Source organism: Mustelus asterias, chromosome 8 (assembly GCF_964213995.1).
Source record: "Mustelus asterias chromosome 8, sMusAst1.hap1.1, whole genome shotgun sequence".
NCBI classification, from domain to species: Eukaryota; Metazoa; Chordata; class Chondrichthyes; order Carcharhiniformes; family Triakidae; genus Mustelus; species Mustelus asterias.
The window spans coordinates 101340856-101367690 of NC_135808.1; the positions used below are offsets into that span (position 1 = coordinate 101340856).

A 26835-nucleotide genomic window follows, 5' to 3' on the forward strand; every position below is an offset into this window, starting at 1 on the left:
AATATAATATCTCATATTTGCATTGGGATCCAAAATCTGTTCCATTCGCCAACAGAAAAGTAGAACGAGAGCTCATTAAATTGTTGATTCCGTGATGGAGAGGCAGCATGAGGGTGGCACAGTGGTTAGCACTGCTGCCTCACAGTGCCAGGGACCTGGGTTCAATTCCAGCCTCGGTCACTGTCTGTGTGGAGTTTGCACTTCCTCCACGTGTCTACATGGGCTTCCTCCGTGTACTCCGGTTCCCTCCCACAGTCCAAAAGATGTGCGGGTTAGGTTGATTGGCCATGCTTAATTGACCCTAGGGTGAGGGGGATTAGGAGGGTAAATGTGTGGGGTTACGGGAATAGGGCCTGAGTGGGATTGCAGTCAGGACAGACTCGATGGGCCGAATGGCCTCCTGCTGTACTGTAGGGATTCTATGATTCTGTGAAAATGGTTTACGTCCATTTTCAGTTCCTTATTTCTTCACGATGAGGAACGAGTGAAGGAAGACATTTCTTCATAACACCGTGTAGTGTGCTTCTTAAAGAAACTGCTCGGTCTGAGTTTTTACGGATGTATCATGGCAGTTGGCAGGGTTTGTGCGTTCTTCATGATAAACGACTTGTCCTTTTATTGTGCTAAAAAGCATTTTATTTTATTATCAGCACAGCTTCTCTACAAAGTAAAAACAGATGATATATAAAATGCAGACACAATAGCTCATTGTCCAACATAGTCAGTATTAATGAAAAGAACTTCATGCAGCAAACAAACCTTTAATTTATAACTGTAGAAATTTTGTTCTGATTTGATGTTGCAGAGTTATGACTCAGTCATTAACGAGGTCACAGCTATGTTTGCCCAGTCATGCTTTGGGTGCTCAGAGCTGGAGGAACAAGGGGGGAACTGCAGATTTTTGATTTATGAAGAGAGAATTTTCCTGCGGTGATCTTGCCGTCACGGCAAGCTGCTGAGTGGAGGTCTGGCACTTTCCTGAATGATAAAGTAACATCATGATACCCAGAAATGAATCATTTGTTCAAACTCTTCAAAATGAGAATGAAGCATGGTGTTGCGAGATCTGCATTAACAGAAGGGAAAAACCTAAAATAGTTACGGCTCAATTATCAAGTTCAAAATGTTAATTATGCAAAAATCTATCATAACCCTAGATTGGCTACACTTATATTAATTATAGACTAGCTCTAGCCCATATACATTTGCCTTTTTGTTCCTCATTGTTTCATTCACTCACATACACTCTGGTCAGTCTAATTGCCTCACCCTGAGCGCGCACAATCCTCTTTTTTCCTTCCTCCCCCCAGCCTCTCTTCTGTCCATCTCTCTCCTCCTCTGCTCTCTTTCCCACTCTCATTTTCACACACAGACACAAGCAGCGTCCCACGCCCAGTTCATACTCCAAGGGACAGGTAATACCAATAGGAATTGGTGTTGGGCAAATTTCCGAGCACTATCAATCTCTGTGTCGATGGGCAAATCATTTATTTCTGTCCCAATCACCAAGGCAACCGTGTCAGAGAAATATAGATGCACGTTTTCATGAAACCTTTTATTCAAGCAAGAAGTTTTACCCAGCATTACGAACGCTGTTGAGTGCAACGTATAACTAGTTTTAGCCAGCAGTCGTCTTCTGTGTCATAAAACCATACAGTGCAGAAGGAGGCCATTTGGCCCATCGAGTCTGCACCGATCACAATCCCACCCAGGCCCTATCCCCATAACCCCATGTATTTACCCTAGCTAATCCCCCTGACACTAAGGGGCAATTTAGCATGGCCAATCCACCTAACACACAAAAGGTTTTTGACAGTCCGAGGGCATTTTCTGGTTACTAGTTTTTAAAATTTATTTATTATTGTCACAAGTGGGCCCAGACTGACACTGCAATGAAGTCACTGCAAAAATCCTCCAGTTGCCACACTGAAGTTCCACCAGCTGGAACATCCATTATATGGATGTGTGGAGTTTGCACGTTTTCCTCGTGTCTGCGTGAGTTTCCTCCGGGTGCTCCGGTTTCCTCCCACAATCCAAAGATGTGTGGGTTAGGTTGATTGGCCATGCTAAAATTGCCCCTTAGTGTCCTGAGATGCGTAGGTTAGAGTGATTAATGGGTAAATGTGTAGGGATATGGGGGTAGGGCCTGGGTGGGATTGTGGTCAGTGCAGACTCGATGGGCCAGATGGCCTCTTTCTGCACTGTAGGGCTTCTATGATTCTATGATATAATGTTACCAGAAAAGCTTATTATAAACCAGGTACTTAAGTTGGCCAAAGATTCCTGATTGCATCTCCAATTTGTGGGAGAGTGTTTAGTGTCTAATTGATGTTTCTTCTTTTGCTTAACAGCAGACTGTACTAATAATAAAAAGAATCACACAAAGAACAAACTGCACCGCTCCGATTAATTAAGAATGCAACACATAAATATTTACTTACAGTATCTGAGCTACTTAGTATTCTGTCTGCAGAATCTTATTCCCACAACACAATCCTATCTCTACCTTGATTGAAATGTACAAAAAAACAACTTTCTTGCTTTTCTTGTGCAGTCCTGAAAACTACTCATTTAATTAGTTGTTACCAGGGCATTGTGAGATTGCTGTGTCTGTGTAGAAGCTGTTTGCTCTGGCAACAGGAGAATATTTAAAAGATATTCTCTTTGTTAAGCTGTTTTTCTCTGTTTATATAGAGCAGTGGGATTGTTGTGATCATTTCATAGAATCCTACAGTGCAGAAGGAGGCCATTCGGCCCATCGAGTCTGCACCGACCACAATCCCACCCAGACCCCATCCTCGCAACCCCACATATTTACTCTGCTAATCCCTCTAACCTACGCATTCCGGGACACCAAGAGGCAATTTAGCATGGCCAATCAACCTAAACTAATTTATGAAGCATCTATGCTGAGGAGGGTGTGCATTTCCATTTTTGGCACCAGTCTAATCATTGATTGTTCTTGGGACAAGTGCAGCATTAATTAGATACAAAAATAAATACTTTGTCCTTTTTTTAGTTCTTATTCACTATTTTTTTTTGTGACTTGGCAGAATGACGTGGCCATTTTCTATCTTCTACAGAGTCATGTCTACTTGATGAAAGACCTTGCATTAAAGGAGTGGAGAAAGAGACATTCGAGCAAACTGGGTTCAAATTCAGTTCCTGCAAGTGTAAGAATGCTGCTTACCACCTAGTGCTCCAAGTATATAAGTAATGACTAATCATCCGTCGTGTTGCAGCTTGTACAGCAAGCTTCTTCTGTGTTTGCCTACATAACAACAATCAATGTCCTTCCAAATAACCACCCCATGAAACTTCAGCAGCAATATTTCCGAGTTGTGATGCTGTGCTGCAATAATTGGCCTCTGATAAATGATCATTGTAATAACTCAGGAAGCCTGACTGGAAAGGAACATACTTTATTACAGAATGCAAAGTAAAACCACTACTGTGATATATACACACTAATCACTGCCTGGGACTACAGTTCAGCAGGCCCAGTTCTGGGCCTACCTTATAAAAGACTCAGGTAATGAGTTCCATTTGGGCAGGCAACTGCCTGTCACCAGGGGAACTTGCACTCTACGGTCCCCAAAGGGAAATGGACTGCGTAGGGGTTATTACAATCATCTTACTTTTTGGACAGTTCTACAAATTTAGGCGCCAGTCCCCAAATGTTAGGGAGAAAGCATTTTCTGAGGTCAACAGAGATCATTGCAGCTGTGCAAAAAGGATGAGTGATGCTCTCTGCGAATTCAAATGGCCAATAAAAGTTAACTATGTTACGGAGGACTGAATTCGTATGTAGACAAATGATCTAAGAATCCTACAGTGCAGAAGGAGGCCATTCGGCTCATCGAGTCTGCACTGACCACAATCCCACCCAGGCCCTATCACCACAATCCCATGCATTTACCCTAGCTAGTCCCCCTGTCACTAAGAGGCAATTTAGCATGGCCAATCCACCTAACGTGCACATTTTTGGACTGTGGGAGGAAACCGGAGTACCGGAGGAAACTCACACAGACACAGCGAGCATGTGCAAACTCCACACAGACAGTGACCCAAGCCGGGAATCGAACCCAGGTCCTTGGTACTGTTAGGCAGCAGTGCTAACCATTGTGCCACCGTGTCACCCCGTAACAGGCTACCATCCTCGGAGGGCTAGAGCAGCTTTTGTGGTGATGTTTCTGTGTTGAAACTGACAAATGACCGGATTTATTAAACTACAAATTGCTGTGGTGGGATTGAACTCTCAGCTTCTGAATTGCTTGCCCATCAGCGTACCTCAGTACACTACTGTATTCCTGCAGTGTGGACATTAAATAAGTTGTGTGTTTTGAATGTAATCTAATAAACACCTTTCCAATCAACTGAAACACTGGAACATTTACTCTTAATACTTCCCAGATGCTGAATCTTTTTTGCATCCCACCTTTTAAAATTACTATCTTATTTCCAACAATCCAGTGTATCTTGGAGTGAACCTACTCTTCATAGCGTGACTGAATGGAATCCGAGCTCGTAAATTAATTGCCTTTACCACAATGGGACTAGATGTAATCCATTAACATTTTTTTAAAAAAATCCTTACTAATGCAAAATACTCAGGAAACAGCTGGAATTAAACTAACGTTTAGATTTTAATGATCTTGCTTAGCTCCTGTCAGCCCGCTGAGCATTTGTAAAGTTAGAGGGGGGGGGGGGGGGGAAAAGTGCTGAGAACAGCAAAAGCAACAGCAGAAGAGATTTGTGATGGAAAATATTTTTTTTCAAAGGAGCAGCATTTTTGGCTTCTTTCCATGGCAGGAGAGAAAGGCCCCGAGCTGAATCCTGTTAGCATATGTTCGCGTGCTAGGACCCCTTTAATTTGCTGCTGAAAGCCAGTTAAAATTGTTTTTTTCCACTAAACCTGATAGTGACTGGGTGTCCTTGGCACAGCAGGGCAGCGAATTCTGGCATTAATATTTAGAAAGCGTAGCACGCAGTTGAGTGTGAGAAAAATGCTCTCTGGCAGGGCCAGCTGAGAAGAAATGGGGCTGAGACTATCCCCTGTCTGTTCTAACCAGAGATGGAGATTTTTTTTAAAATGTGGCTTTATCGAGCATGAGCTTTCTGTCAGGATTTTTAAAACTAGGCTACTGAACTGCAAAATGGTGGTTCGTGTTTCCACTAATTGACACTTACATTTCAGGACATCAAGTAAACTCAAAGCCCATACTACCACCACTTAGTACCATAGTCTGTGCCAACCCGTCTCATTAATATGTTCGATATCGCCGCAAAGTATTTGTTTTTCTTTTCTCTCCTTGTTTCTGTTCTCTGCTGCAAGTGTTCAGGCTCTCACAGTACACATCACTTATTTATGCGTCTACTCCAAATAAGATGGTTTGAAGTAACACTTTTTTTTTATTAGTGTGCACGTAGATGCGTGTTGAACAGGCTCCCAATATTTGGGTGTGTGCAAAGTATACCAGAAAGAGTCCAGCACTTTGTGAGAAGGGAAAAGAGTCAGTAATCTGCTGAAACGCCTTCTTTTGCTCAAATCAGCCCTCACTTCAGACTTGTCATTGGCAAGAGGTTAGGAGGGAGTCTGCTTTACTCTGGTGCTAATCCAGAGCAGATGGTTCAGTTTATAATGACCTTCCTGTGCCATTATTGTTAACAGCATTAGGCTCCGTTAGCTTGTCTTTTCTGTGCACCACGATTGGTACAGAATTCATTGCCTGAGAATTCTTGTCAACAATGGCACCCTGGGTGTCGATGAAAAGTTAAGAGCAGCAATCCAAATCATGATGAGACCAGGTAGTAAATACAACACAGAAAGGTGTTTGACCAATTTGAATGTGGCTGAAAATGAAAAATGCCATTGAAGCTTTTCATCTTGCCCTCATCAGGACAAATATGCAAGAATACCAAACGGAAAGGAACAACAACTTACACTGCATGAGAAGAGAGTGCTAATTAGTTGGCACATGGGCTCTGATTGGTAGAGATGTTACCAAGGAGAATGCACCAGTGAACAGTGAACATCCAAGCTTTTGTTGAAATTCAAACCAGGCCAGTCAATTCTTATTGGTCACGGCATTGCCGTGGGGAATGAATTAGGGAATGACTCCCCCCCAAACTTTTACTTATTTGAAAAAGTTGCAATGTGTGAATGTGTACTTTCTGTTCTGCAAAGGACAGAACCTTGTGTGTGAATATATGTAACTTCTAGCAGGCATGTGTGAGCAAAACCGCAAACCCGACTGATTAACCCTAAATTGGTTGTTATGTGATATATGTTAGGAGTATATATTGAGAGGTAGCAGTGTCCATGCCAGACCTGCGGGGGCAGGACCAGAGGAAATGAATGACGGGCTGAAGTGAGGGCAGGAGAAACAGGACCAGAGGACAGTCTGAGGCTTATGTTGGTATCTGGAGCACTGATGACGAGAATGAAGTGCGTATCCAGCTGCAAGACAGTCTAGACCACATGTCCACGCCTGTTCCCCCACCCCGCCAATTCTGAGAAGCCCCGAGTCCAGTTCGTGGCCGAGATGGAAGGTAATGGTTGAAATGTTGCAGGGTAACTAAAAACAGGAGGGTAATGAGTGTTTCTTTGCTGTGCTTCAAGTCCAGGTTTTAGCCCAAACCCATTTTGGGTGAAGACTGGGGATAGGAAAAAAAAGAGTTTCACTACCCTTCACTCCTGCTGAACGCGATGCATTTTTGTTCCTGTTGTTTAATAAACAGCGGGTGCTGGAAATCTAATATAACTCTTCATATGGAGTCAACATGTTAACTCTGTTTCTATATCCACAGATGCTGCCTGACCTGCTGAGTTTCTCCTGCATTTTCTGTTTTTAAGTCTGTAACACTGCTGATCCGAGACATGTAGTGGTAACGGGGGACAGTATGGTAAGGTGGAATTGACACACCTCTCTGTAGCAAAGGGCATGAGCCCAGAGGCTCTATTGGCTCCCGGGGGTCAGGGTTCAGGATATTTACTCAGGGCTGGAGAGGAACTTGCAGTGGGAGGGTGAGGATCCAGTAATCGTGGTGCATGTAGGTACCAATGACATAGGCAGGACAAAGAAAAAGATTCTGCATCGTCAGTATGAAGAACGAGGCACCAATTTAAGAAGCAGAATCTCACAGGTAATAATCTCTGGATTTTTACCTGAGCCACATGCACAATGGCATAAGAGAGATGAATGCATGACTCAGAGACTGGTGTGAAAGAAGTGTGTTTCAGTTTGTGGGGCACTCGCATTAGTACAGGAGAAAGTGGGGGTTGTATCATTGGAATGGACTACATCTGAACCGTGCTGGGATAAATGTTCTAGCAAACTCTATAACTGGAGAAGTTAGAGGGCTTTAAACTAAACAATGTGGGGTGAGGGATCAAATTTGAGATGTTGAAACTCAAAGGGTAGATTCAAGGCAGGAGACCATAATGATATGAGAAGGACAGAGAGATAAAACTCAAGAATACACCAATAGTTAAGAATAGATATTACAAAAGATAACTCAGTAAATGCATTAATAGCGTACATTGAAGTAAATAAATATGATCTGGTCGCCATTACAGAGATGTGGTTGCAGGATGACAAGGATTGGGTCCTGAATGATGTGGAGATGCTGGCGTTGGATTGGGGTGAGCACGGTAAGAAGTCTCACAACACCAGGTTAAAGTCCAACAGGTTTAGTTGGAATCAAGAGCTTTCGGAGCGCTGCTCCTTCCTCAGGAGAGTGGAGGAAGGAGCAGCGCTCCAAAAGCTTGTGATTCCAAATAAACCTGTTGGACTTTAACCTGGTGTGGTGAGACTTCTTACTGGGTCCTGGATGTTGAGGGTTACATGACATTCTAGATAAAAGTGGAGAGGTAGTACTGCTAATTGAGGGTGGCATTGGTGAAATTGTTAGAGATGACTGGTTCAGGCGATCAGGATGTAGAATTGGTTTGGATGGAGATGAGGAATAGTTAGGGAAAGAAGTCACTAGTGGGAGTAGTCTACAGGCCCCTACAGTAACCGAAATGTAGAACAAAATGCTACAAGAATAAATATTGGGTGCTTGTGATAAAGGAACGCAATAATCATGGGTGACTTTAATCTACATATAAACTGGAAAAATCAGATTGGCAGTTGCAGCTTGGATGAGGAGTTCATGTTCTGGAACTAACCCCTGGGAGCAGGTTATATTAGACTAGGTATGGTGTAATGTGACAGGATTAATTAATACCCTCGGAGTGAAGTAGTAGCAACCACAGCATGATTGAATTTTACATCCAGTTTGAAAGGGAGGAGAGTGGAATGGGTCTAATGGGCAAAGGTTTCCTATGTTTAAGTTTATTTATTCGTGTCACAAGTAGGCTTACATTAACACTGCAATGAAGTTACTGTGGAAATCCCCTGGTCGCCACACTCTGGCGCCTGTTCAGGTACACTGAGGGAGACTTTAGCATGGCCAATGCACCTCACCAGCACATCTTTCAGATTGTGGGAGGAAACCGGAGCACCCAGAGGCGGCCCACACAGACACAGGGAGAACGTGCAGACCCTGCACCGACAGTGACCCAAACCGGGAATCGAACCCGGGTCCCTGGCACTGTGAGGCAGCAGTGCTAACCCACTGTGCCACCCTGCTGCCCAGCTACATGGGAATGGGACCTGAACTAGCTGAAGGAAACTGGGATATTTTAGAATAAGCAGAACAAGTATATTCCTACTATAAAGAAAAATTCTAAGAGGCAGATCCACCACTAAAGATATTAAGGAAAGTATCAAACTTAAAGAAAAAGCATGCAACTATGCAAAGGTGAATGGCAGATCAGATGATTGTTCAGAAAATAATGATTGGCAAAGAGTGACTAATAGGTTAATCAGGAGAAAGAAATTAGAGTATGAGATGAAGATTGAATGTTTTTGAGGCAAGGGTAGATACATTTTTGAACAGTAAAGGAATTAAGGGTTATGGTGAGCGGGCGGGTAAGTGGAGCTGAGTCCACAAAAAGATAAGCCATGATCTTATTGAATGGCAGAGCAGGCTCAAGGGGCCAGATGGTCTACTCCTAGTTCTTATGTTGTTATGGCTAGAAATATAAAAATGAAGAGTAACAGTTTTACAGATATTTAGATGGAAAAGAGTAAGTAAAGTGGGTCTTGGTCCTCTTGAGAGTGACAATGGGGAGTTAATTGTAGGAGTTGATCTCTGAACTGTCTGTCTGTGCTTTGGAGTGTTGAACAACAGTCATCCACTTTCAGCTGATTGTTTCTTTAGGATAAGCTTTTTTCATGAATGTACTCGTATGTTAGGTCCCCCAGTACAATACAAGATTAAAGGATCACCAAGCTGGAACCTTTGTGCGTCCTGTCTGCTTTTCCCTGCATTACATTATCTAGCTCAAATGATCTATCTTCTATCAACATTTCCACTCTCCCATGGAGGTGATATTTTTTCTAATCTTTTACTTGTTTGCTACTTGTTAATTTTGTTTTCTGTACCCTCTCATTCTCCAAGATAAATACATGCTTTACTTCAACAACACTAGCAACATTTTTATATTTTACTTCTGCCTGATCTGTGGTTTTCGTTAATCTGAAGATCTGCTACATAACGCCTCAGTCTTATCTCAAGAGGATTTTTCTTTACTGGAGCCATTTGGTATAACTCTATGCCTTAAGCCTGGATAAATCTTGGTCACTTTTCTCAGAATTCTTTCTAATGCATCCAAATGTCTCTTGAGGGAGGCTTTACTGCAGGACTGGCTTGACCATTGATTTGATCAATGTCAGACTCATAGTCCAATGATTCGTAGAATTCAGTTTGCCTCACAGGTGACAATGTTAACTGCCGGGGAACAGATTGGCTGATGGGTTGAGTTCCCTTATGTGTGAGGTATATGCAAAATGCAATGGGGATAAGTAGGAATATGGGAGGAGATTTCTATTTGATTTTTTATCAATGTACCATCTCCAGTGTTTAATCTCAATAAAAAGCCTGTATGTTTGTGCCAGTATGTTCTGTTCTACAAATAATGTTAGCAATCGCTCATCTTGGTTTCAGATAAAGCTCGGCACAACATCGTGGGCCGAAGGGCCTGTTCTGTGCTGTACTGTTCTATGTTCTATTATCTTTGAGTGGTTGACATCTTCAGTGGTTTCAAATTGCAAAAAACTCTCATAATTCAAAGACAAATGTAGATTTTGTGGTAAAATTATCCCTTGCACCAGTATTGTATTAACAATACCCCTTCCTGATTTAGAAAAAGAAAGTTCATTGAGAATCAGAGATTTGCAATCCCTACATTTCTAGCAAGTGTTGTTTACTCAGAAATAAATGGAAACCAGTGTTCTGGTCTGCTAAATGGGCAGAACCCCCACTCCACTATTGCCACCAAGCCGGGATCAACCCTGGTTTAATGAAGAGTACAGGAAGGCATGCCGGCAGCATCACCAAGCATACCAAAAAATGAGCTGTCAGCCTGACATAGCTACGACACAGGACCACCTGTGTCAAAACAGCAGGAGAATAGGAGTAAGCTATTCCACAACCAATGGATCAAATCTAAGTTCTCTGGTCTTGCCACATCCAGCTGTGAATGGTGGTAGACAATTAAACAACTCAATGGAGGAGGAATCGGCACAAATAATTGCCACCCTCAATGATGGGGTAGCCCAGCGCATCAATGCAAAAGACAAGGCGGAAGCATTTGGTTTTGGGGGTGCGGTGACACAGTAGTACTGTTGCTGGACTGGTAATCCAGAGACCCAAGATAATGTTCCGGGGGCCCAGGCTCAAATCCCACCATGGTAGATGGTGAAATTTGAATTCAGCAAAAAGAAAATCTGGAATTAGAAGTCTAATGATGACCAGGAAACCATTGTCGATTTTTGTGAAAAATCCATCTGGTTCACTGATGTCCTGTAGGGAAGGAAATCTGTCATCTTTACCTGGTCTGGCCTACATGTGAGTCCTGACCGACAGCGGTGTGGTTGACTCTCAGCTGCCCTCAGTTCAAAGGCAATTAGGGACGGGCAACAAGTACTGGGCTCAGTCAGCGATGCCCCCCACGTCCCACGAAAGAATTTTTAAAACTCTTCAGCCAGAACTGGACGATCCATCTCGGAATGGAAACACCGCCACTTGGAAGTTCCCTCCAAGCCATTCACTATCCTAATTTAGAAATATATCGCTATTCACTCACTGTGGCTGGGTCAGAATTCCCTCCCTAACAGCACTGTGGGTGTACCTACAGCACGGGGACTGCGGTGGTTCAAGAAGACAGCTCACCGCCTTGTCAAGGGCAAATAGGGACAGCAATAAGTGCTGGCCTCGCCAGTGACGCCCATGCCCCGTGGGTGAATAATAGAAAGCCTGACACAGCCAGGCACTGTTTATCTGCCCGTTCCTGTTTGCATCACATCTGCTGAAATAAAGTCTACAGCTGGTGCACTTTATATGCAAAGAAACAGCAAAAAATATGAGCAGAAAGGGCCTAGAAGCATTATTTTAACTACGGCATAGCAAGTGGAAGAGGCAGGCATTGATATACTGGTTGCCTTTTTCAAATACAGGCTGTTGGCAACCATGGCGACAGTAAAACATGGTGTGAGCCACAAGTTTAGCCATGAATCCAGTTTCCCTCTGTACCCCATGCTTTAGATGTAATGTTTCGATATAAATTAATTCTGTTCACAATCTTGCTTCCAGATTCAGGCGATAAGTATCCTCTGTTGGTGCCTGGTTGCTGCTATTGGCTTTGCCTCACCAGAAAACCATGCTGATTTATTCGGTGCCTGAACTCTTGTGGTGCCACTCTGTGGATGTTGCCAGTATTGCATGTGCAAATTTTGTTACAAATCATAGAATCCCTGCAGTGCAGAAGGAGGCCATTTGGCCCATCGGGTCTGCACCGACTCAGCATTTTACCCAGATGCACATGCCATCCCGTCTGCCCTAACTTCATTTACCCCCATGGCTAAACCCTCTAATCTACACATCTTTGAATACTGAGGGCATGGCCAGACTGCCTAAACTGCACATGTTGGACTGTGAGAGAAAACCGGATCACCCGCAGGAAACCCACGCAGACATGGGGAGAACATGCAAACTACACACAGACAGTCACCCAAGGCCAGAATCTAACCCGGGTCCCTAGTGCTGTGAGGCAGTAGTGCTAACCACTGTGCCACCATGTTGCCCAATGCACCATTTATTCTGGTGGTGTAGCGACCAGACAACGCACGTTCAACCCAGTTAATCAAATGTAATTTTATGCAGACTGTCAACATATTGGATATTTGCTCTGTTTTACGGGTAAACTGAACTGCTCTAATAAGGGACCTGGCCACACTGTTCCAGTGCAACTGACGTTTGTCCAGCAAAGTGGAAGTCAGGATGGTGTGTGGCTTGAAGGGGAATTTGCAGGTGGTGGTGTTCCCATTTATTTTTATTCATTCGTGGGCATGGGCACCACTGGTTGGCCAGCATTTATTGCCCATCCCTCGTTGACCGAGAGCAGTTGAGAGACACATGTCGACCAGACCAGGTAAGGATGGCAGATTTCCTTCCCTAAAGGACATTAGTGAGCCAGATGAGTTTTTCCGACAATTGACAATGGTTTCATGGTCACCAGTAGATTCTTAATTGGAGATACTTTTTATTGAATTCAAATTCCACCATCTGCCAACCTGGGTCTTCAGGATATTAGCTGAGTTTCTGGTTTAATAGTCTAGTGATAATACCACTAGGCCATCACCTCCCATGCATCTGCTGCTCTTGTCCTTCAATATGGTAGCGGTTGTGGGTTAGGAAGGTGCTTTGATTTGATTTATTATTGTCACATGTATTAACATACAGTGAAAAGTATTGTTTCTTGTGCACTATACAGACAAAGCATACCGTTCATAGAGAAGGAAAGGAGAGAGTGCAGAATGTAGTGTTACAGTCATAGCTAGGGTGCAGAGAAAGATCAACTTAATAGAGGTAGGTCCAAAAGTCTGATGGCAGCAAGGAAGAAGCTGTTCTTGAGTCAGTTGATACATGTCCTCAGGCTTTTGTATCTTTTTCCCGATGGAAGAAGGTGGAAGAGAGAATATCCGGGGTGCATGGGGTCCTTGATTATGCTGGCTGCTTTTCCAAGGCAGCAGAAAATATAGACAGTGTCGATGGATGGGAGGCTGATTTGCGTGATGGACTGGGCTTCGTTCACGACCCTTTGTAGTTTTTTGCGGTCTTGGACAGAGCAGGAGCCATACCAAGCTGTGATACAACCAGAAAGAATCCTTTCTGTGGTACATAGAACATAGAGAACATAGAACATAGAAAAGCTACAGCACAAACAGGCCCTTCGACCCACAAGTTGCGCCGAACATGTCCCTACCTACTAGGCTTACCTATAACCCTCTATCTTACTAACTTCCATGAACTTATCCAAAAGTCTCTTAAAAGACCCTATTGAATCCGCCTCCACCACCACTACCGGCAGCCATTCCATGCACCCACCACCCTCTGAGTGAAAAACTTACCCCTAACATCTCCTCTGTACCTACTCCCCAGCACCCTAAACCTGTGACCTCTTGTGGCAACCATTTCAGCCCTGGGTAAAAGCCTCTGAGAATCCACTCTATCAATACCCCTCAACATCTTATACACCTCTATCAGGTCACCTCTCATTCTTTGTCTCTCCAAGGAGAAAAGACCTAGCTCTCTCAACCTATCCCTCATAAGGCATGCCACCTAATTCAGGCAACATCCTTGTAAATCTCCTCTGCACCTTTTCTATGGCTTCCACATCCTTTCTGTAATGAGGCAACCAGAACTGGGCACAGTACTCCAGGTGGGGTCTGACCAGGGTCCTATACAGCTGCAGCATTATCTCCCGATTTCTAAACTCAATTCCTCTATTGATGAAGGCCAGTCTTCCATACGCCTTCTTAACCACAGCCTCTACTTGCGACGCTGCTTTGAGCGTCCTATGAACCCGGACCCCAAGATCCTTCTGATCTTCCACACTGCCAAGCATCTTACCCCTAATATTATATTCTTTCATCCTATTTGACCTGCCAAAATGAACCACCACACACTTATCTGGGTTGAAGTCCATCTGCCACTTCTCCGCCCAGTCTTGCATCTTATCTATGTATCGTTGCAACTGCTGACATCCCTCTACACTATCCACAACTCCACCAACCTTTGTGTCATCAGCAAACTTGCCAACCCATCCTTCCACTTCCTCATCCAGATAAAGGTTGGTGAGAGTTGTAGCGGGCATGCCAAATTTCCTTCGTCTCCTGAGAAAATTAGAGGCATTGGTGTGTTTTTTAACTATAGCATTTTCGTGGAGGGACCCAGGACAGGTTGTTGATGATTGGGACACCTAGAAACTTGAAGCTTTTGACCATTTCCGCTTCATCATCTTTGATGTAGACAGGGGCATGTCCTCCACTACGCTTCCCGAAGTTAATGACTATCTCCTTCGTTTTGTTGACATTGAGGGAGAGATTATTGTCGTTGCATCAGTTCACCAGATTCTCCATCTCTTTCCTGTACTCTGTCTCAGCATTGTTTGAGATCTGACCCACTACTATCATCAGCAAACTTGAAAATCAAGTTGAAGGGAAATTTGGTCACACAGTCAGAGGTGTATAAGGAGTATAGTAAGGGGCTGAGGACACATCCTAGTGGAGCACCGGTGTTAAGGGTGATCGTGGAAGAAGTGTTGTTGCCTATCCTTACTGATTGTACTCTATGGGTTAGGAAGTCTAGGATCCAGTTGCAGAGCGAGGAGCCGAGCCCCAGGCCATGGAGTTTGGAGATGGGTTTTGTAGGAATAATGGTTTTGGAGGCTGAGTTGCAGTCAATAAATAGGAGTCTAACATAGGTGTCTTTGTTATCTAGGTGTTCCAGGATTGAGTGCAGGGCCAGGGAGATGGCGGCTGCTGTGGACCTGTTGCGGTGGTAGGCGAACCATATTGGATTCAGGCAATCTGGGCGGCCGGAATTGATTTGTGCCATGACTAACCTTTCGAAGCACCTCATGATGATGGATGACAGAGCCACTGGACGATAGTCATTAAGGCAAGTTCCTGCAGTGCATCTTGCAGATGATACACACTGCTGCCACTCTGTACCATCCACAAGGTGCATTGCAGGAACTTGCAGGAATGAATGTTGAAGGTAGTGGATTGGGTAAATCAGTAGACTGCTTTGTCCTGGATGGTGTCAAGCTTCTTAAGTGTTGTTGGAGCTGCACCCATTCAAGCAAGGGGAGAGTATTCCATCACACTCCTAACTTATGCCTTGTAGATGGTGGACAAGCATTGGGGAGTAACAAGGTGAGTTGCATGCTGCAGAATGCACAGCATCTAACTTACTCTTGTAGCTACAATATTTATATGACTAGTCCAATTCAGTTTTTGATTTTGATTTGATTTATTATTATCACCTGTATTAGCATACAGTGAAAAGTATTGTTTCTTGCACGCTATAAAGACAAAGCATACTGTTCATAGAGAAGGAAACAAGAGAGTGCAGAATGTAGTGTTACAGTCATAGCTAAGGTGTAGAGAAAGATCAACATAATGCAAGGTAGGCCCATTCAAAAGTCTGACAGCAGCAGGGAAGAAGCTGTCCTTGAGTCAGTTGGTACGTGTCCTCAGACTTTTGTATCTTTTTCCTGACGGAAGAAGGTGGAAGAGAGTATGTCTGGGGTGAATGAGATCCTTAATTATGCTGGCTGCTTTGCTGAGGCAGCGGGAAGTGTGATGGTAATGCCATTGAATATCACGGGAGGTGGTTGGATTGTCTCTTGTTGGAGATGGTCATTGCCTGGCACTTACGTGATATGAATAATACTTGCCATGTTATGAATGCACGTTCCATGGCCATCATGTCCTGAAATGGAACTTGAACACAGAACTTCTGGCCTGGCGGTAGGGATGCTACCCACTGTGCCACAAGGCCTCCTGCTATGAAAGTAAGTTTGAGAGCAAGCAGCACAAAGTGAAACATTATTTCCAGTAGCCTGGCCTCAATTGAGAAGCAATCAAAATAATGTAGGTTAACACTCTGGCAAGAAAAAGAGTGGCCTCTTCTGAGTGGCCAGTTGAGTTTCCAAGTGAGCAAGACTGTCAGATTGGTAAGAAAATTGGTGCTATTTGTATTAAAAATACAAGAATCAAAAATGCAAACATATTTAGAACACTTATGGATTTTTTTTAGATTAAAACCACCTCCTAAGTATTTTGCAACTTTATAGGGTTTACATGACAGGAATACAGCCACAATAAAGTTGACTGCCTAGATTGTGACAAAGTCATGTATGTGTAACGTACTGGATCACCCTCTCTTCCCATGCCCTATATGTGTATTCACTGGAAGCCTGTTTTATTGTGCACTTTGAAAAATGTTATATTTTTGAGATCTTTTTGTGTAGCAATGTGTTACAGTCAGAAATATGAGTATTATACCGCGGATATCATTTACAGTGAGAGGAATTCAAAAAGGGTCACCCTCCAGGGCAGAAAGAACGATGGTAAAGATATAGACAGGTTAGGGCAACGAATGAAGTCTAGTGTGGGGAAGTATAAAGTTATTCATGTTGGTAGTAAGAATAGAAAAGCAGAATTTTTTTTAAAAGGTGTGAAACATTTGAATATTGATATCAAAGAAACTTGGGTGCAGTTGTACTGAGAAACGATAGCTTTGTCCGGTGTTTAAACATTTTAAACTTGGGGAATAGGTGAGCTGCATCCTAATTCAAATTGGGGAATTTTGTGGACGTTCTGACGATAGCTCTTTGATCTTCTGTAGTACCTGGGATGGGCTTTCCTGAGGCTCCCCCGACCCGTTCTTTATTTGAACACCAACTCGGTATCGTGGCTTCGAAGCTTTTCTTCACAGTCGCCACATTGTATTTTCAATACTCTCTGATGCTGCGACTTTGTTGTGGTCCAATCAAAATGTATTTTCCTGTAATGTAGTACAATCGAAAGCAGTTCACCATGTCGCACCTATACTTAACCTTGCTGCCACCTGTCAGGCCGCTGCTGATCACCATGTTATTACAATGCTACAAGACCCTGGGCTCATTTAATATGCAAGATACATCAGGCATCAGCCACTCATCAGGGATTGGATAAACATGTTGTGGGTTCATATATTAAGACTAGGCACATGAGAACAGTTATACATTGGAATAAAGCTTGAAAACATCAGAGCTGTGTGTATGTGCACTGCTCATAGAGTCATAGAAGTTTACAGCTTGGAAACAGGCCCTTTGGCCCAACTTGTCCATGCTGCCCAGTTTTTAACCGCTAAGCTAGTCCCAATTTCCCACATTAACCCCTATCCCTCTATACCCATCGTACCCATGTAACTATCTAAATGCTTTTTAAAGGACAAAATTGTACCCACCTCTACTACTACCTCCAGCAGCTTGTTCCAGACACTCACCACCCTCTGTGTGAAAAAATTGCCCCTCTGGACCCTTTTGTATCTCTCCCCTCTCACCTTAAACCTGTGCCCTCTATTTTTAGACTCCCCTACCTTTGGGAAAAGGTAGGGGAGTCAAAGCAAAAATGAAACTAATGCAAGATCACATGACTTCTTTCCCTTGTACTGATGTCATGCTGATATCCCTTAAAGGCATATTACAATATACATCTAAGATAAAACATACTTGTCTTGGAGATGGTGCAGCAAAGGTTCACTAGATTGATTCCTGGCTTGAGAGGGTTATCCTATGATGAGACACTGGGTAAATTGGGCTATACCTTTTAGAGTTTAGAAGAATGAGAGGTCATCTCACTGAAACATGCACAATTCTGAAGGAGCTTGACTAAGTATGAGGTGTGAGGTTGTTTGGTCTGAATGCTGGAGAATCTGGCAAGCAGTCTCAGGATAAGGGGTTGATCATTTAGGATTGAAATGAGAACAGATTTCTTCACTCAGAGGATAGTACGTTTTTGCAATATTCTACTCTGGAGGATTGTGGGCGCTCCATTGTTTAATACATTCAATGCAGAGATAGATTTTTGATCCTCCAGGAAACCAATGGATGTGGGGGGTGGGAAAGAACGTGGATTCGAGGTAAAAAAATGAGTCATGATCATATTGAATGACAGAACACAGGCAGCACGCTGGCCCAGTGATGAGCACTGCTGCCTCACAGCGCCAGAGACCAGGGTTCGAGTTCCAGCTTGGGTCACTGTCTGTGTGGAGTTTGCACATTCTCCCCGTGTCCGCGTGGGTTTCCTCCGGGTGCTCCGATTTCCTCCCACAGTCCAAGAAAATGTGCAGGTTAGGTGGATTGGCCATGCTAAATTGCCTGCTAATGTCAGGGGGACTAGCTAGGGTAAACGAATGGGGTTATGGGATAGGGCCTGGGTGGGATTGTGGTCACTGCAGACTTGATGGGCTGAATGGCCCCCTTCCGCACTATAGGATTCTATGATTCTAACAGGCTCAAGGACCATGTGGTCTTCTCTTTTTCCCATTTCTAATCATTTTATGCTATGGTATCTCCTCAAGCTGATTCCAGAATAGCCTGGAAGACGACTCTGGAGTCTGAGACAGTTGACCAGAAGGAAAGAGGAAAAATGTGGGATTTTAATATTCACTCACAGAAGCACACAAGAATTTCCAGACATCCTGTTATGACATTTCAGTAAGAGATTTCCAGCACTTTCCAGTTTCATCCGAGTGTAGAAAATTGCTGCTTTCTTTCAAGCCTCATTATTTTATATCGAGGACTGAGAGTGGAATCAAGGCAGAATGCATTTAAAAACATTTTTCAATCTGTAAGATTACTGTAGGCCGAGTGGTCGCGTGAGAAAGTGCTGACGTGGCTACACAAGAGGTCACATGGTGGGAGCGCGGAGACCACAAATGTCAAAGAGCTGCTAAGATGGTGAATAAAATACTCCTTGTTGAAAGTTCTTGCTGTCAGTGATTGGAGATCCCACAACATCTACAATTACCATGGCTAATTACATCTTATTTCTTAGAAATCTGCCACAGTGCTGGAGCATTTTATAGACTGTGTGTATAAAGGAAAAAATTGACGCTGCTATCATGTCCTTAACGAGTCTAAGGCTTTTACTTCCACTGCTCTACATTGTGGATCTTTCTAAACTTGTGTGAAGAAAGTCCCCTTGACACTAACCCTTCAGCTCACTCACCAGCTTAACCAATCCTTCCATTTCACTCATGTCGAGGTGATGTATGCCTCCCTTGACATCCATTAAAGTTACAATGGAAAATTGGGACAACCCCGATGGAAACTATGGCCGGAGCTTTCCGGCCATTCACACCGGCTGGATATTCTGGTCCTGCTGGCAACGCACCCCCGCCGCAGGTTTCCTGGCGGTGAGGGACACATTCAACCCCATTGACAATGGTGGGACCAGAAGATGATGTGGAGATGCCGGTGAGTGAAGAAGGAGCGACACTCCAAAAGCTTGTGCTACCAAATAAACCTGTTGGACTTTAATCTGATGTTGTGGGACTTCTTACGGGACCAGAAGATCCAGCCACTGGCCAATGGCAGGCCACCTCCTGTTCGCGGTGGGTTGCGCGGTAAAACCCATCCTAAATCATAGAAACCCTACAGTGCAGAAGGAGGCCATTCGGCCCATCGAGTCTGCACCGACCACAATCCCACCCAGGCCCTACCCCCACATATTTACCCGCTAATCCCTCTAACCTACACATCCCAGGACTCTCAGGGGCAATTTTTTACCTGGCCAATCAACCTAACCCGCACATCTTTGGACTGTGGGAGGAAACCGGAGCACCCGGAGGAAACCCACGCAGACACGAGGAGAATGTGCAAACTCCACACAGACAGTGACCCGAGCCGGGAATCGAACCCGGGACCCTGGAGCTGTGAAGCAGCAGTGCTAACCACTGTGCTACCGTGCCGCCCAAATGTTTAACTAGAGTTTGCACAGTATGATAAACGGCGCATCATTGCTTCAAAAAATTGTAATTCTGAAAAGGACAGTCGCGACATTTGTTGTGGGGTTTTCTGATCCCATCCACCATGGGACTGGAAATTCCCGCCCAAAGTCAACGGGACTTTTGTTGGTCCATCGGATTTTCCATCACAGCTGTGATGATTCCCGCCGTGGATGGGATGGAAAATCCCAGCCACAGAAAAAAGTCACATGGAGACTTGTGGTGCCAAAGCAAAGACATTCATTTGACACAGTGGATCTCTGACTCATTGTGCCACCTGTGCACAAAAGGAACATTGTGCTTTTAAACATTGTATTTTTCTTTTCCTTGCAGGGAGCTCTTAATAGTAATTACTCCACTGCACTGAAATGTACTGGAGCTGATTTTAATAGTGTGGTGGTTTGTTTCTGGTGTATCATTGCTGGGGAGCAGGAAGCAAATAACAGCAAACTGCACACATGCCTGTGCTGCTGGGGATTTGTATCAGTGTGGATGGAGCGTTAGGATTTCATTCGGTTAAGACATGATTGAAGTAATCAATCAGGTTCAGTGAAAAACCTGGCAGTGAACTTGTGACATTTGTTAGTGATGTTATTGGAGTGGAGTGGATATTCCTGGTATAAATGGACCTTCAGACACACTATTCACTCTCTGTAGCAGTCGAAAAATGGATTTAAGGTCATAGTTCATATCATTAAATCAGACTTGTGGCGTCATTTGCTAAATAAGCTCAAAAATTGCTGCCGATTATCCCAGAACTGGTCCAAGAGGATAAATAGCTTTTTGTCAAATGTTTCTTAAGCAGCACTACCGATATAGCACCGTAGCGCAGTAGCTTGCTATGAGATAGTTAGCATGTGACTACTCTTAGTCAAACAGCTAGTTCTTTACTGTGATAGGAGTAATTTTCCTTCATACGGTTGTTAACGTCAATGTGTGGGCCACGTCTCATTAACACACATTTGGCAGGTTACAGGCACCCGAGGGCAATTCAATATTCCAGTGAGCAACTGGACGAAGATCATGGCATTTATTTGATTTGCTGATTTGATTTATTATTGTCACATGTATTGGAAAACAATGAAAAGTATTGTTTCCTGCATGATAAACAGACAAAGCATACCGTTCATAGAGTATACATACGGGAGAAGGAAACGAGAGGGTGCAGAATGTAGTGTCAGTCATAGCTGGGGTGTAGAGAAAGATCAACTTAATATAAGGTAGGTCCATTCAAAAGTCTGATGGCAGCACGGAAGAAGCTGTTCTTGAGTCGGTTGGTGCGTGACCTCAGATTTTTGTATCTTTTTCCCGATGGAAGAAGGTGGAAGAGAGAATGTCTGGGATGCATGGCGCCCTTGATTATGCTGGCTGCTTTTCCGAGGCAGTGGGAAGTGTAGACAGAGTCGGTGAATGTGAGGTTGGTTTGCATGATGGACTGGGCTACATTCACAACCCTTTGTAGTTTCTTGCGGTCTTGGACAGGTGGGGGTGGGGTGAGTGGGAGCGAAGGGGTGGCGGGGGGGCGGGGAGGGGTCTGTCCTTTCTCAGGAATGTGGGACCCAGTACAACATAATCTCAGTTAGCATTTGTGGAGCGGCACTATGCTCTACTGAGAATTAAAATGGTAATGAGGGCCCTATGTATGTCACAGGACTCCAATTTGCATCTTAAAAGAGCCAAGTACTTGGTACAGACCATCTCTCTGTCTGTCTTTCTCTCAACCCAGAGACTGGTCCCCTGAATAGGGGAAAAAAATTCAGCTTAATGCTTCAGATGCATAATGGCTGGCGTAGAATTATCTGGCTGTGATACACCCCATCCACTTTTCTACACTGCTGCAGTCAAATCTGTGAAATCTGATTCATACCAATTAAAGTTATTGCCTCTTCTGTCAAAACACAATTATTGTGGTTTGGCTTGATACTCGTGGTCTGTCTGTCATACCAATAGAATCATCAGTCACGAGTGTTTCATTTTGCATCTACACTTTACTAACTTACATAAGGTTGCCCTGAGGTAGATCGTGTGCAATTCTGATCGCTGAGAATCTCACCGGCTGGACACAAAACTCCCTGCCTTTGTCTCCTGTTTTCTTTCAGCTTAGCAGTGTTCTAATAATGAGGCATTTTGCTGCATTGTTCCTTTATTCTTTGGCATTTTGGATAGTATTCCAAGTCCTCCACCAAGGCATTGGATATATGTGGCTTAAGAAACCAGTGACAATGAAGCATAATTAATGTTACCTGGAGGGATCTGGCAACACATACCCTGAACATGTTGAGAAATGACAGACTGTGGGAGAATGATATATTTCACATGTTAATCACTTGCATCTTGTTAATTGATCAACTGAGTGGGTTTTAGTCATTGGCTGTTGATGTCCACTTTTCTTCTGAGAAGTTTTGTTGCGGTTTAGCCTATTCCTCTGTGCCCATAAAGAGAGTGATGGGTACCGTGTGAATAATACCTAGTTTGAACAATGGGCTCATTGAGGGTAAATCATTATTCCTAAGTTGTGTGTGTGTGCCTGCACCTGCAGGCATGCATGTACGCACCTTGAGGTGTGTGTATGTTTGTGCTCATGTACACCTGTTTGAGTGAATGTGCATACCAGCATATGTGTATGTGTGTGTACTTGCGTGCATGCATACATGCATGTGCACATGTGTTTATGTACTTGCATGTATGTGCTGTGCATGTGCACACCCTCACGTGTATGAGAACATAATGGAGCGACCCCTTGTTGTCAGGCCTGTCTTTGTTTGCTCCAGAAAAGCTACCGTTTATTTGTTTTAACCAGAACGAGGATTGATTGCTGGTGCCCATTTAGATTATTTATCTTCCAGCCAGAGTTTCCTCGGATTCTTTAAATAATTGGAAAGTGGAAGATTCATCAGGGGAGTTTGTAGCGGCTGGGTGCGATCGTGGGAGTAAATAGGGAGCGGACCCAATCTTACGGCTTCCCTGTTCCACTCCTTCTCACGTTGTAGCCGTTTTCCTACACGGAATGAGGCAAAACATGGTTGGCGTATCATTGACAGGCACGAGAGTGAGCAGAGGCCTGGGAGCAATCCATCTGGACAAGAAACAACATGTGGAAGAGGAAAATGGAGAAACCTAAAAAGGGAAGACCAGGGCAAAAAAAGGCCTATGGAAAGCACACACGTGCATCATGACTTAAATACTAGGCTGGAAAACTACTGCTTTGTAATGGAAAGGATGGTGAAATTAAATTTTGGAAATGCATTGTGACAGAGATAGATTCCTTGTCACGGTGCTTTGTGAAAACACATTCAGTCCCAGAAAATCTATTTAATTCACACAACTAAATGGCGACAGCTGAAATTCTATCCATCTCCAGCTTCAGCCCAGATTTCTGTTTTCAGATATTGCCTGAAGGAATGATTCTGCAGTGCTGATTTCTTGGAAGATACTGCCAGAATCAGCTTCTTCTGCTTTGCCTATTCTTTTGATATTTCTCACTAGCTTTGCAATTTGATTCATTAAAAATGCAAATGAAACACCATCTGCCTGGCAGAATACAGGGTTTGCTATTAACAAGATTTTAACAGATAAATAATATATACAGATGGTCTCACCAAGTTAAGCCTGTGATGGTTCATATATATACACATATATCTCGTAAAATACTGTGCGACCTGTCTTTGAAATGTCCTTTTTATTCTAATGCTTTGCAACAAATCTAATGTAAAGATTGACAGCAATGACACTGAGAGCGATACCGTAGTGATTTAAATACTGTCTATGCTCTTGTTAACTAAGTGTCACCTTGCAGTCTCAGTGTACCTCTGCAATTTTTCAGATCCCTGTTCCCGGAACATGTTCAAAAGGCCAAAGCAACTGGCATGACCTGCTCAAAGGGTACAACCTGTCCGCATTATACAGGAGTAGCAGCAAGGCACATTGCACTCAGAGAGACTGCTCCTCACTACCCTATCAGTCACACTCCATCGGTGCTTCATTTACACCATTTTAAATGTGGCGCTGCAAATTCATAAGTTCCGCAGGAATTTAAGGCACCAATTCCTAATGGCTAGAATGGTGCAGAATATAAAAAGGTAAAGTCGCCATCGTCCCAGTTGACCATACGCTGCTCTCCCCTTTGAGGGGGAGAGCTGACTTGTGGTGATTTAACCTGAGGATCACCACACCTCAGGCAAAGGGCAAGGATGAGAAGGCGGGGTCTTTATGAGTCACCTCAGCCAGTACAGGAATTGAATCTGCACTGTTGGAGTCTTCCTGCGTTACGAACCAGCCACCCAGCCAAATGAACTAAACCAACTCTCCCATGCAGAAAATAGCACAAGGTCAGCTTCCATTTTAGGACGATGGAAGAAATTCTGGACCAATATCTTCATTGCTGTAGCTTTAGGCATCAGGGTAAGTTAGCCAGATCAGTAATGGAGCCAATAAGATTTTGGCTGGCCATTCATGCCGGCGGGATTCTCCAGTCCTGCCGGCAGCGCACCCCCGCTTGTGGGTTTCCTGTCGGCATGGGGTGACGTCAATTGGAAACACGAGGCTGGCAGGCCGGAGAATCTCGTCCTTTATCTTTCAAACCATAATTTCAACTTTGGAACAATCTTGCACGAAAGAAACTTGTACATGTGCAGTTGTTGCAGAATCTGGCCCACAGTAAAAGTTGTTCAATTTGGCACCAACAGGAACTGGTTAATTACAAATCGGTTTCAAGTGGAGGTAGCTCGATAATGGGAAATGGCCATGAGATTTGCCTGTCTTTGTGTTGAGTGTAATAGAAGCCTGAACCTATTATTCATGTAGTATATCAGTGTCAGTTTAAAAAGAAAGCTGTTCTTTGGCTTAAAATTTACTCTGCACCTAATTTAGGCCATTAGTATTTGCCTCACTGAGTGAAAATGTGGTATTTGGAGCTATCGTCACCACTTGCGATGCAGTTCTGCAACTTAGGATATGTAAAAGATAACAGATTGATTAAAAGGCAGCATTCTGTTTCAGAAAGTCAAGTAAGATCATGAAACATAAGAGAACTCTCTGATGTATGAAAATAAGAATCATAGAATTCCCTACAGTGCAGAAGGAGGCCATTTGGCCCACTGAGTCTGCACCAACAACAATCCCACCGAGGCCCTATCCTCATAACCCCATATATTTACCCTGCTAATCCCCCTGACACTAAAGGGCAATTTAGCATGGCCAATCAACCTAACCTGTACATCTTTGGACTGTGGGAGGAAACCGGAGCACCCAGAGGAAACCCACGCAGACCCGTGGAGAAAATGCAAACTCCACAAAGACAATCACCCAAGTTTGGAATTGAACCTGGGTCCCTGGCGCTGTGAGGCAGCAGTGCTAACTACTGTGCCACCTTGCTAGAGTCTGAGATTAGATTGGTGGGATCAATCCATTTGGAACCGTTTGTTTCCAATTGAAAGTTCCTGCAATCGGAACTCGAGCTCATTGGGTGTGACATACTGATGGGCGGAAGTGCATCCCTTTTGGGAACCCAGATCACCAGTGATGAGAGGCAGAAATTTCTGTTGCATTTTCCAGGCACTTCCACATGGTCATCATGGTGGGGTGGGAGGGAGGAGGGGTGTGTGCAGTGGTGGGGGATGGGATGGGATGGGATGGCGGGGGGGGAGAGAGGTGCCCTACTAAACCCATGGATGTCCACATTCCCGCAGTGTTATGGTCAGCTTCTGTGTGTTGGACCCTCACTTTGAGATACTGAAAATCAGTGTGTGAAACAGGGTGAGAAGGGGCCAACCTTCTGCAATTCCAAGGCCCCACATTCCAAAACTGTCATGATATCCAGTAGGTGGAAACAAGAATATTTTATTATATGAGGCACCTTTGCTCGAACCATCACTGTGCGGTAACTTCCATTTTAAGAACTTAGATTCTTAAATCTAATTTAGATTCATCCAGTTTTCGAAAGAATAGTCTCGTAATGGCATAGGACAGTTCTGAAATTGTCTTGCATATGGTGAATAGTAATTGCAATTGTAGGAATGCACCTTTCAAAGCTACCTACCTGATGGAATAGCCAACTGAGCTACTTGTCGGAAATGATAAGAATAAGTGTCAGAATACAGAATGTTTTGCAGCTTGTTACATAAGGTCCATGATTAAAAATCCAGTTTAGTTGATGCTCAGAGGAGGCTGCAGGCAAGCATAATGAATACTCTTTCTGTGTTCTACATTGACAGTTCCCCCGGGGCAGGAGCTAACTGAGCTGTTAACTTTGCCGGATCAAGCACCGCAGATTGTGATGAAGCTGATTGAGGCCTTGGAGAAGAAAGGTACTGTTTTTAAAGAATTCTCCCAGTCACTCTGTCTCGAGCACAAATGCAGGTACATCGCAAACATATACACACACATGTACTCGGAGGTCATTCTCAATGTGAGAGCTGTCCAGGTTTAACATCAGAGTCAAATGGGCACTCCCAGACCTGAGCACACAAGCTGACAATGGGTTCAGTACTGGAGGAGTGCCACATTGTCCTTTAGGTGTCCGTTTACCTGGACATTTAATAACATTATTCACAGAGGAGTCGGGGCTTCTCCTAATACAACAAAAATAAATGATCCATCTCGTGACCATTCTTACCGTTGTAGCCTTTGAGATCTTGCTGTCCCGTTCAGCTGCAGAAAAACACTAAACATTAAAATTAATTCATTGAATGTGATGTGATAAGTGGTAATAAAAACAAAAGTATGCTGAAAATGCTCAGCAAGTCCGACAGTATCTGTGGTAGGATTAAGGTGACTTGTATGGAGATAAACACTAGCACTGAACTAAGGCCAAATGGTCTGTTTTTCACCATAATGATATGATCCAAACCTACATTTGCAGCAAGTGCAAGCCCTGTTAGGTTT

At 43.8% G+C, this 26835-nt stretch overlaps 1 protein-coding gene across 2 annotated transcripts in view; it reads left to right on the top strand.

The window, feature by feature from the left end:
• Positions 1–26835, top strand: part of pik3r3b (phosphoinositide-3-kinase, regulatory subunit 3b (gamma)) — a 549621-nt gene that overhangs the window by 133002 nt on the left and 389784 nt on the right. The window contains exons 3-4 of one of the 2 annotated variants that reach the window (XM_078218604.1): positions 3084–3173; positions 26166–26258. In XM_078218604.1, coding sequence (XP_078074730.1) covers positions 3084–3173; positions 26166–26258 — 183 coding nt within the window. The remainder of the gene's footprint in view (positions 1–3083; positions 3174–26165; positions 26259–26835) is intronic. The other variant, XM_078218605.1, reaches the window with a different exon arrangement.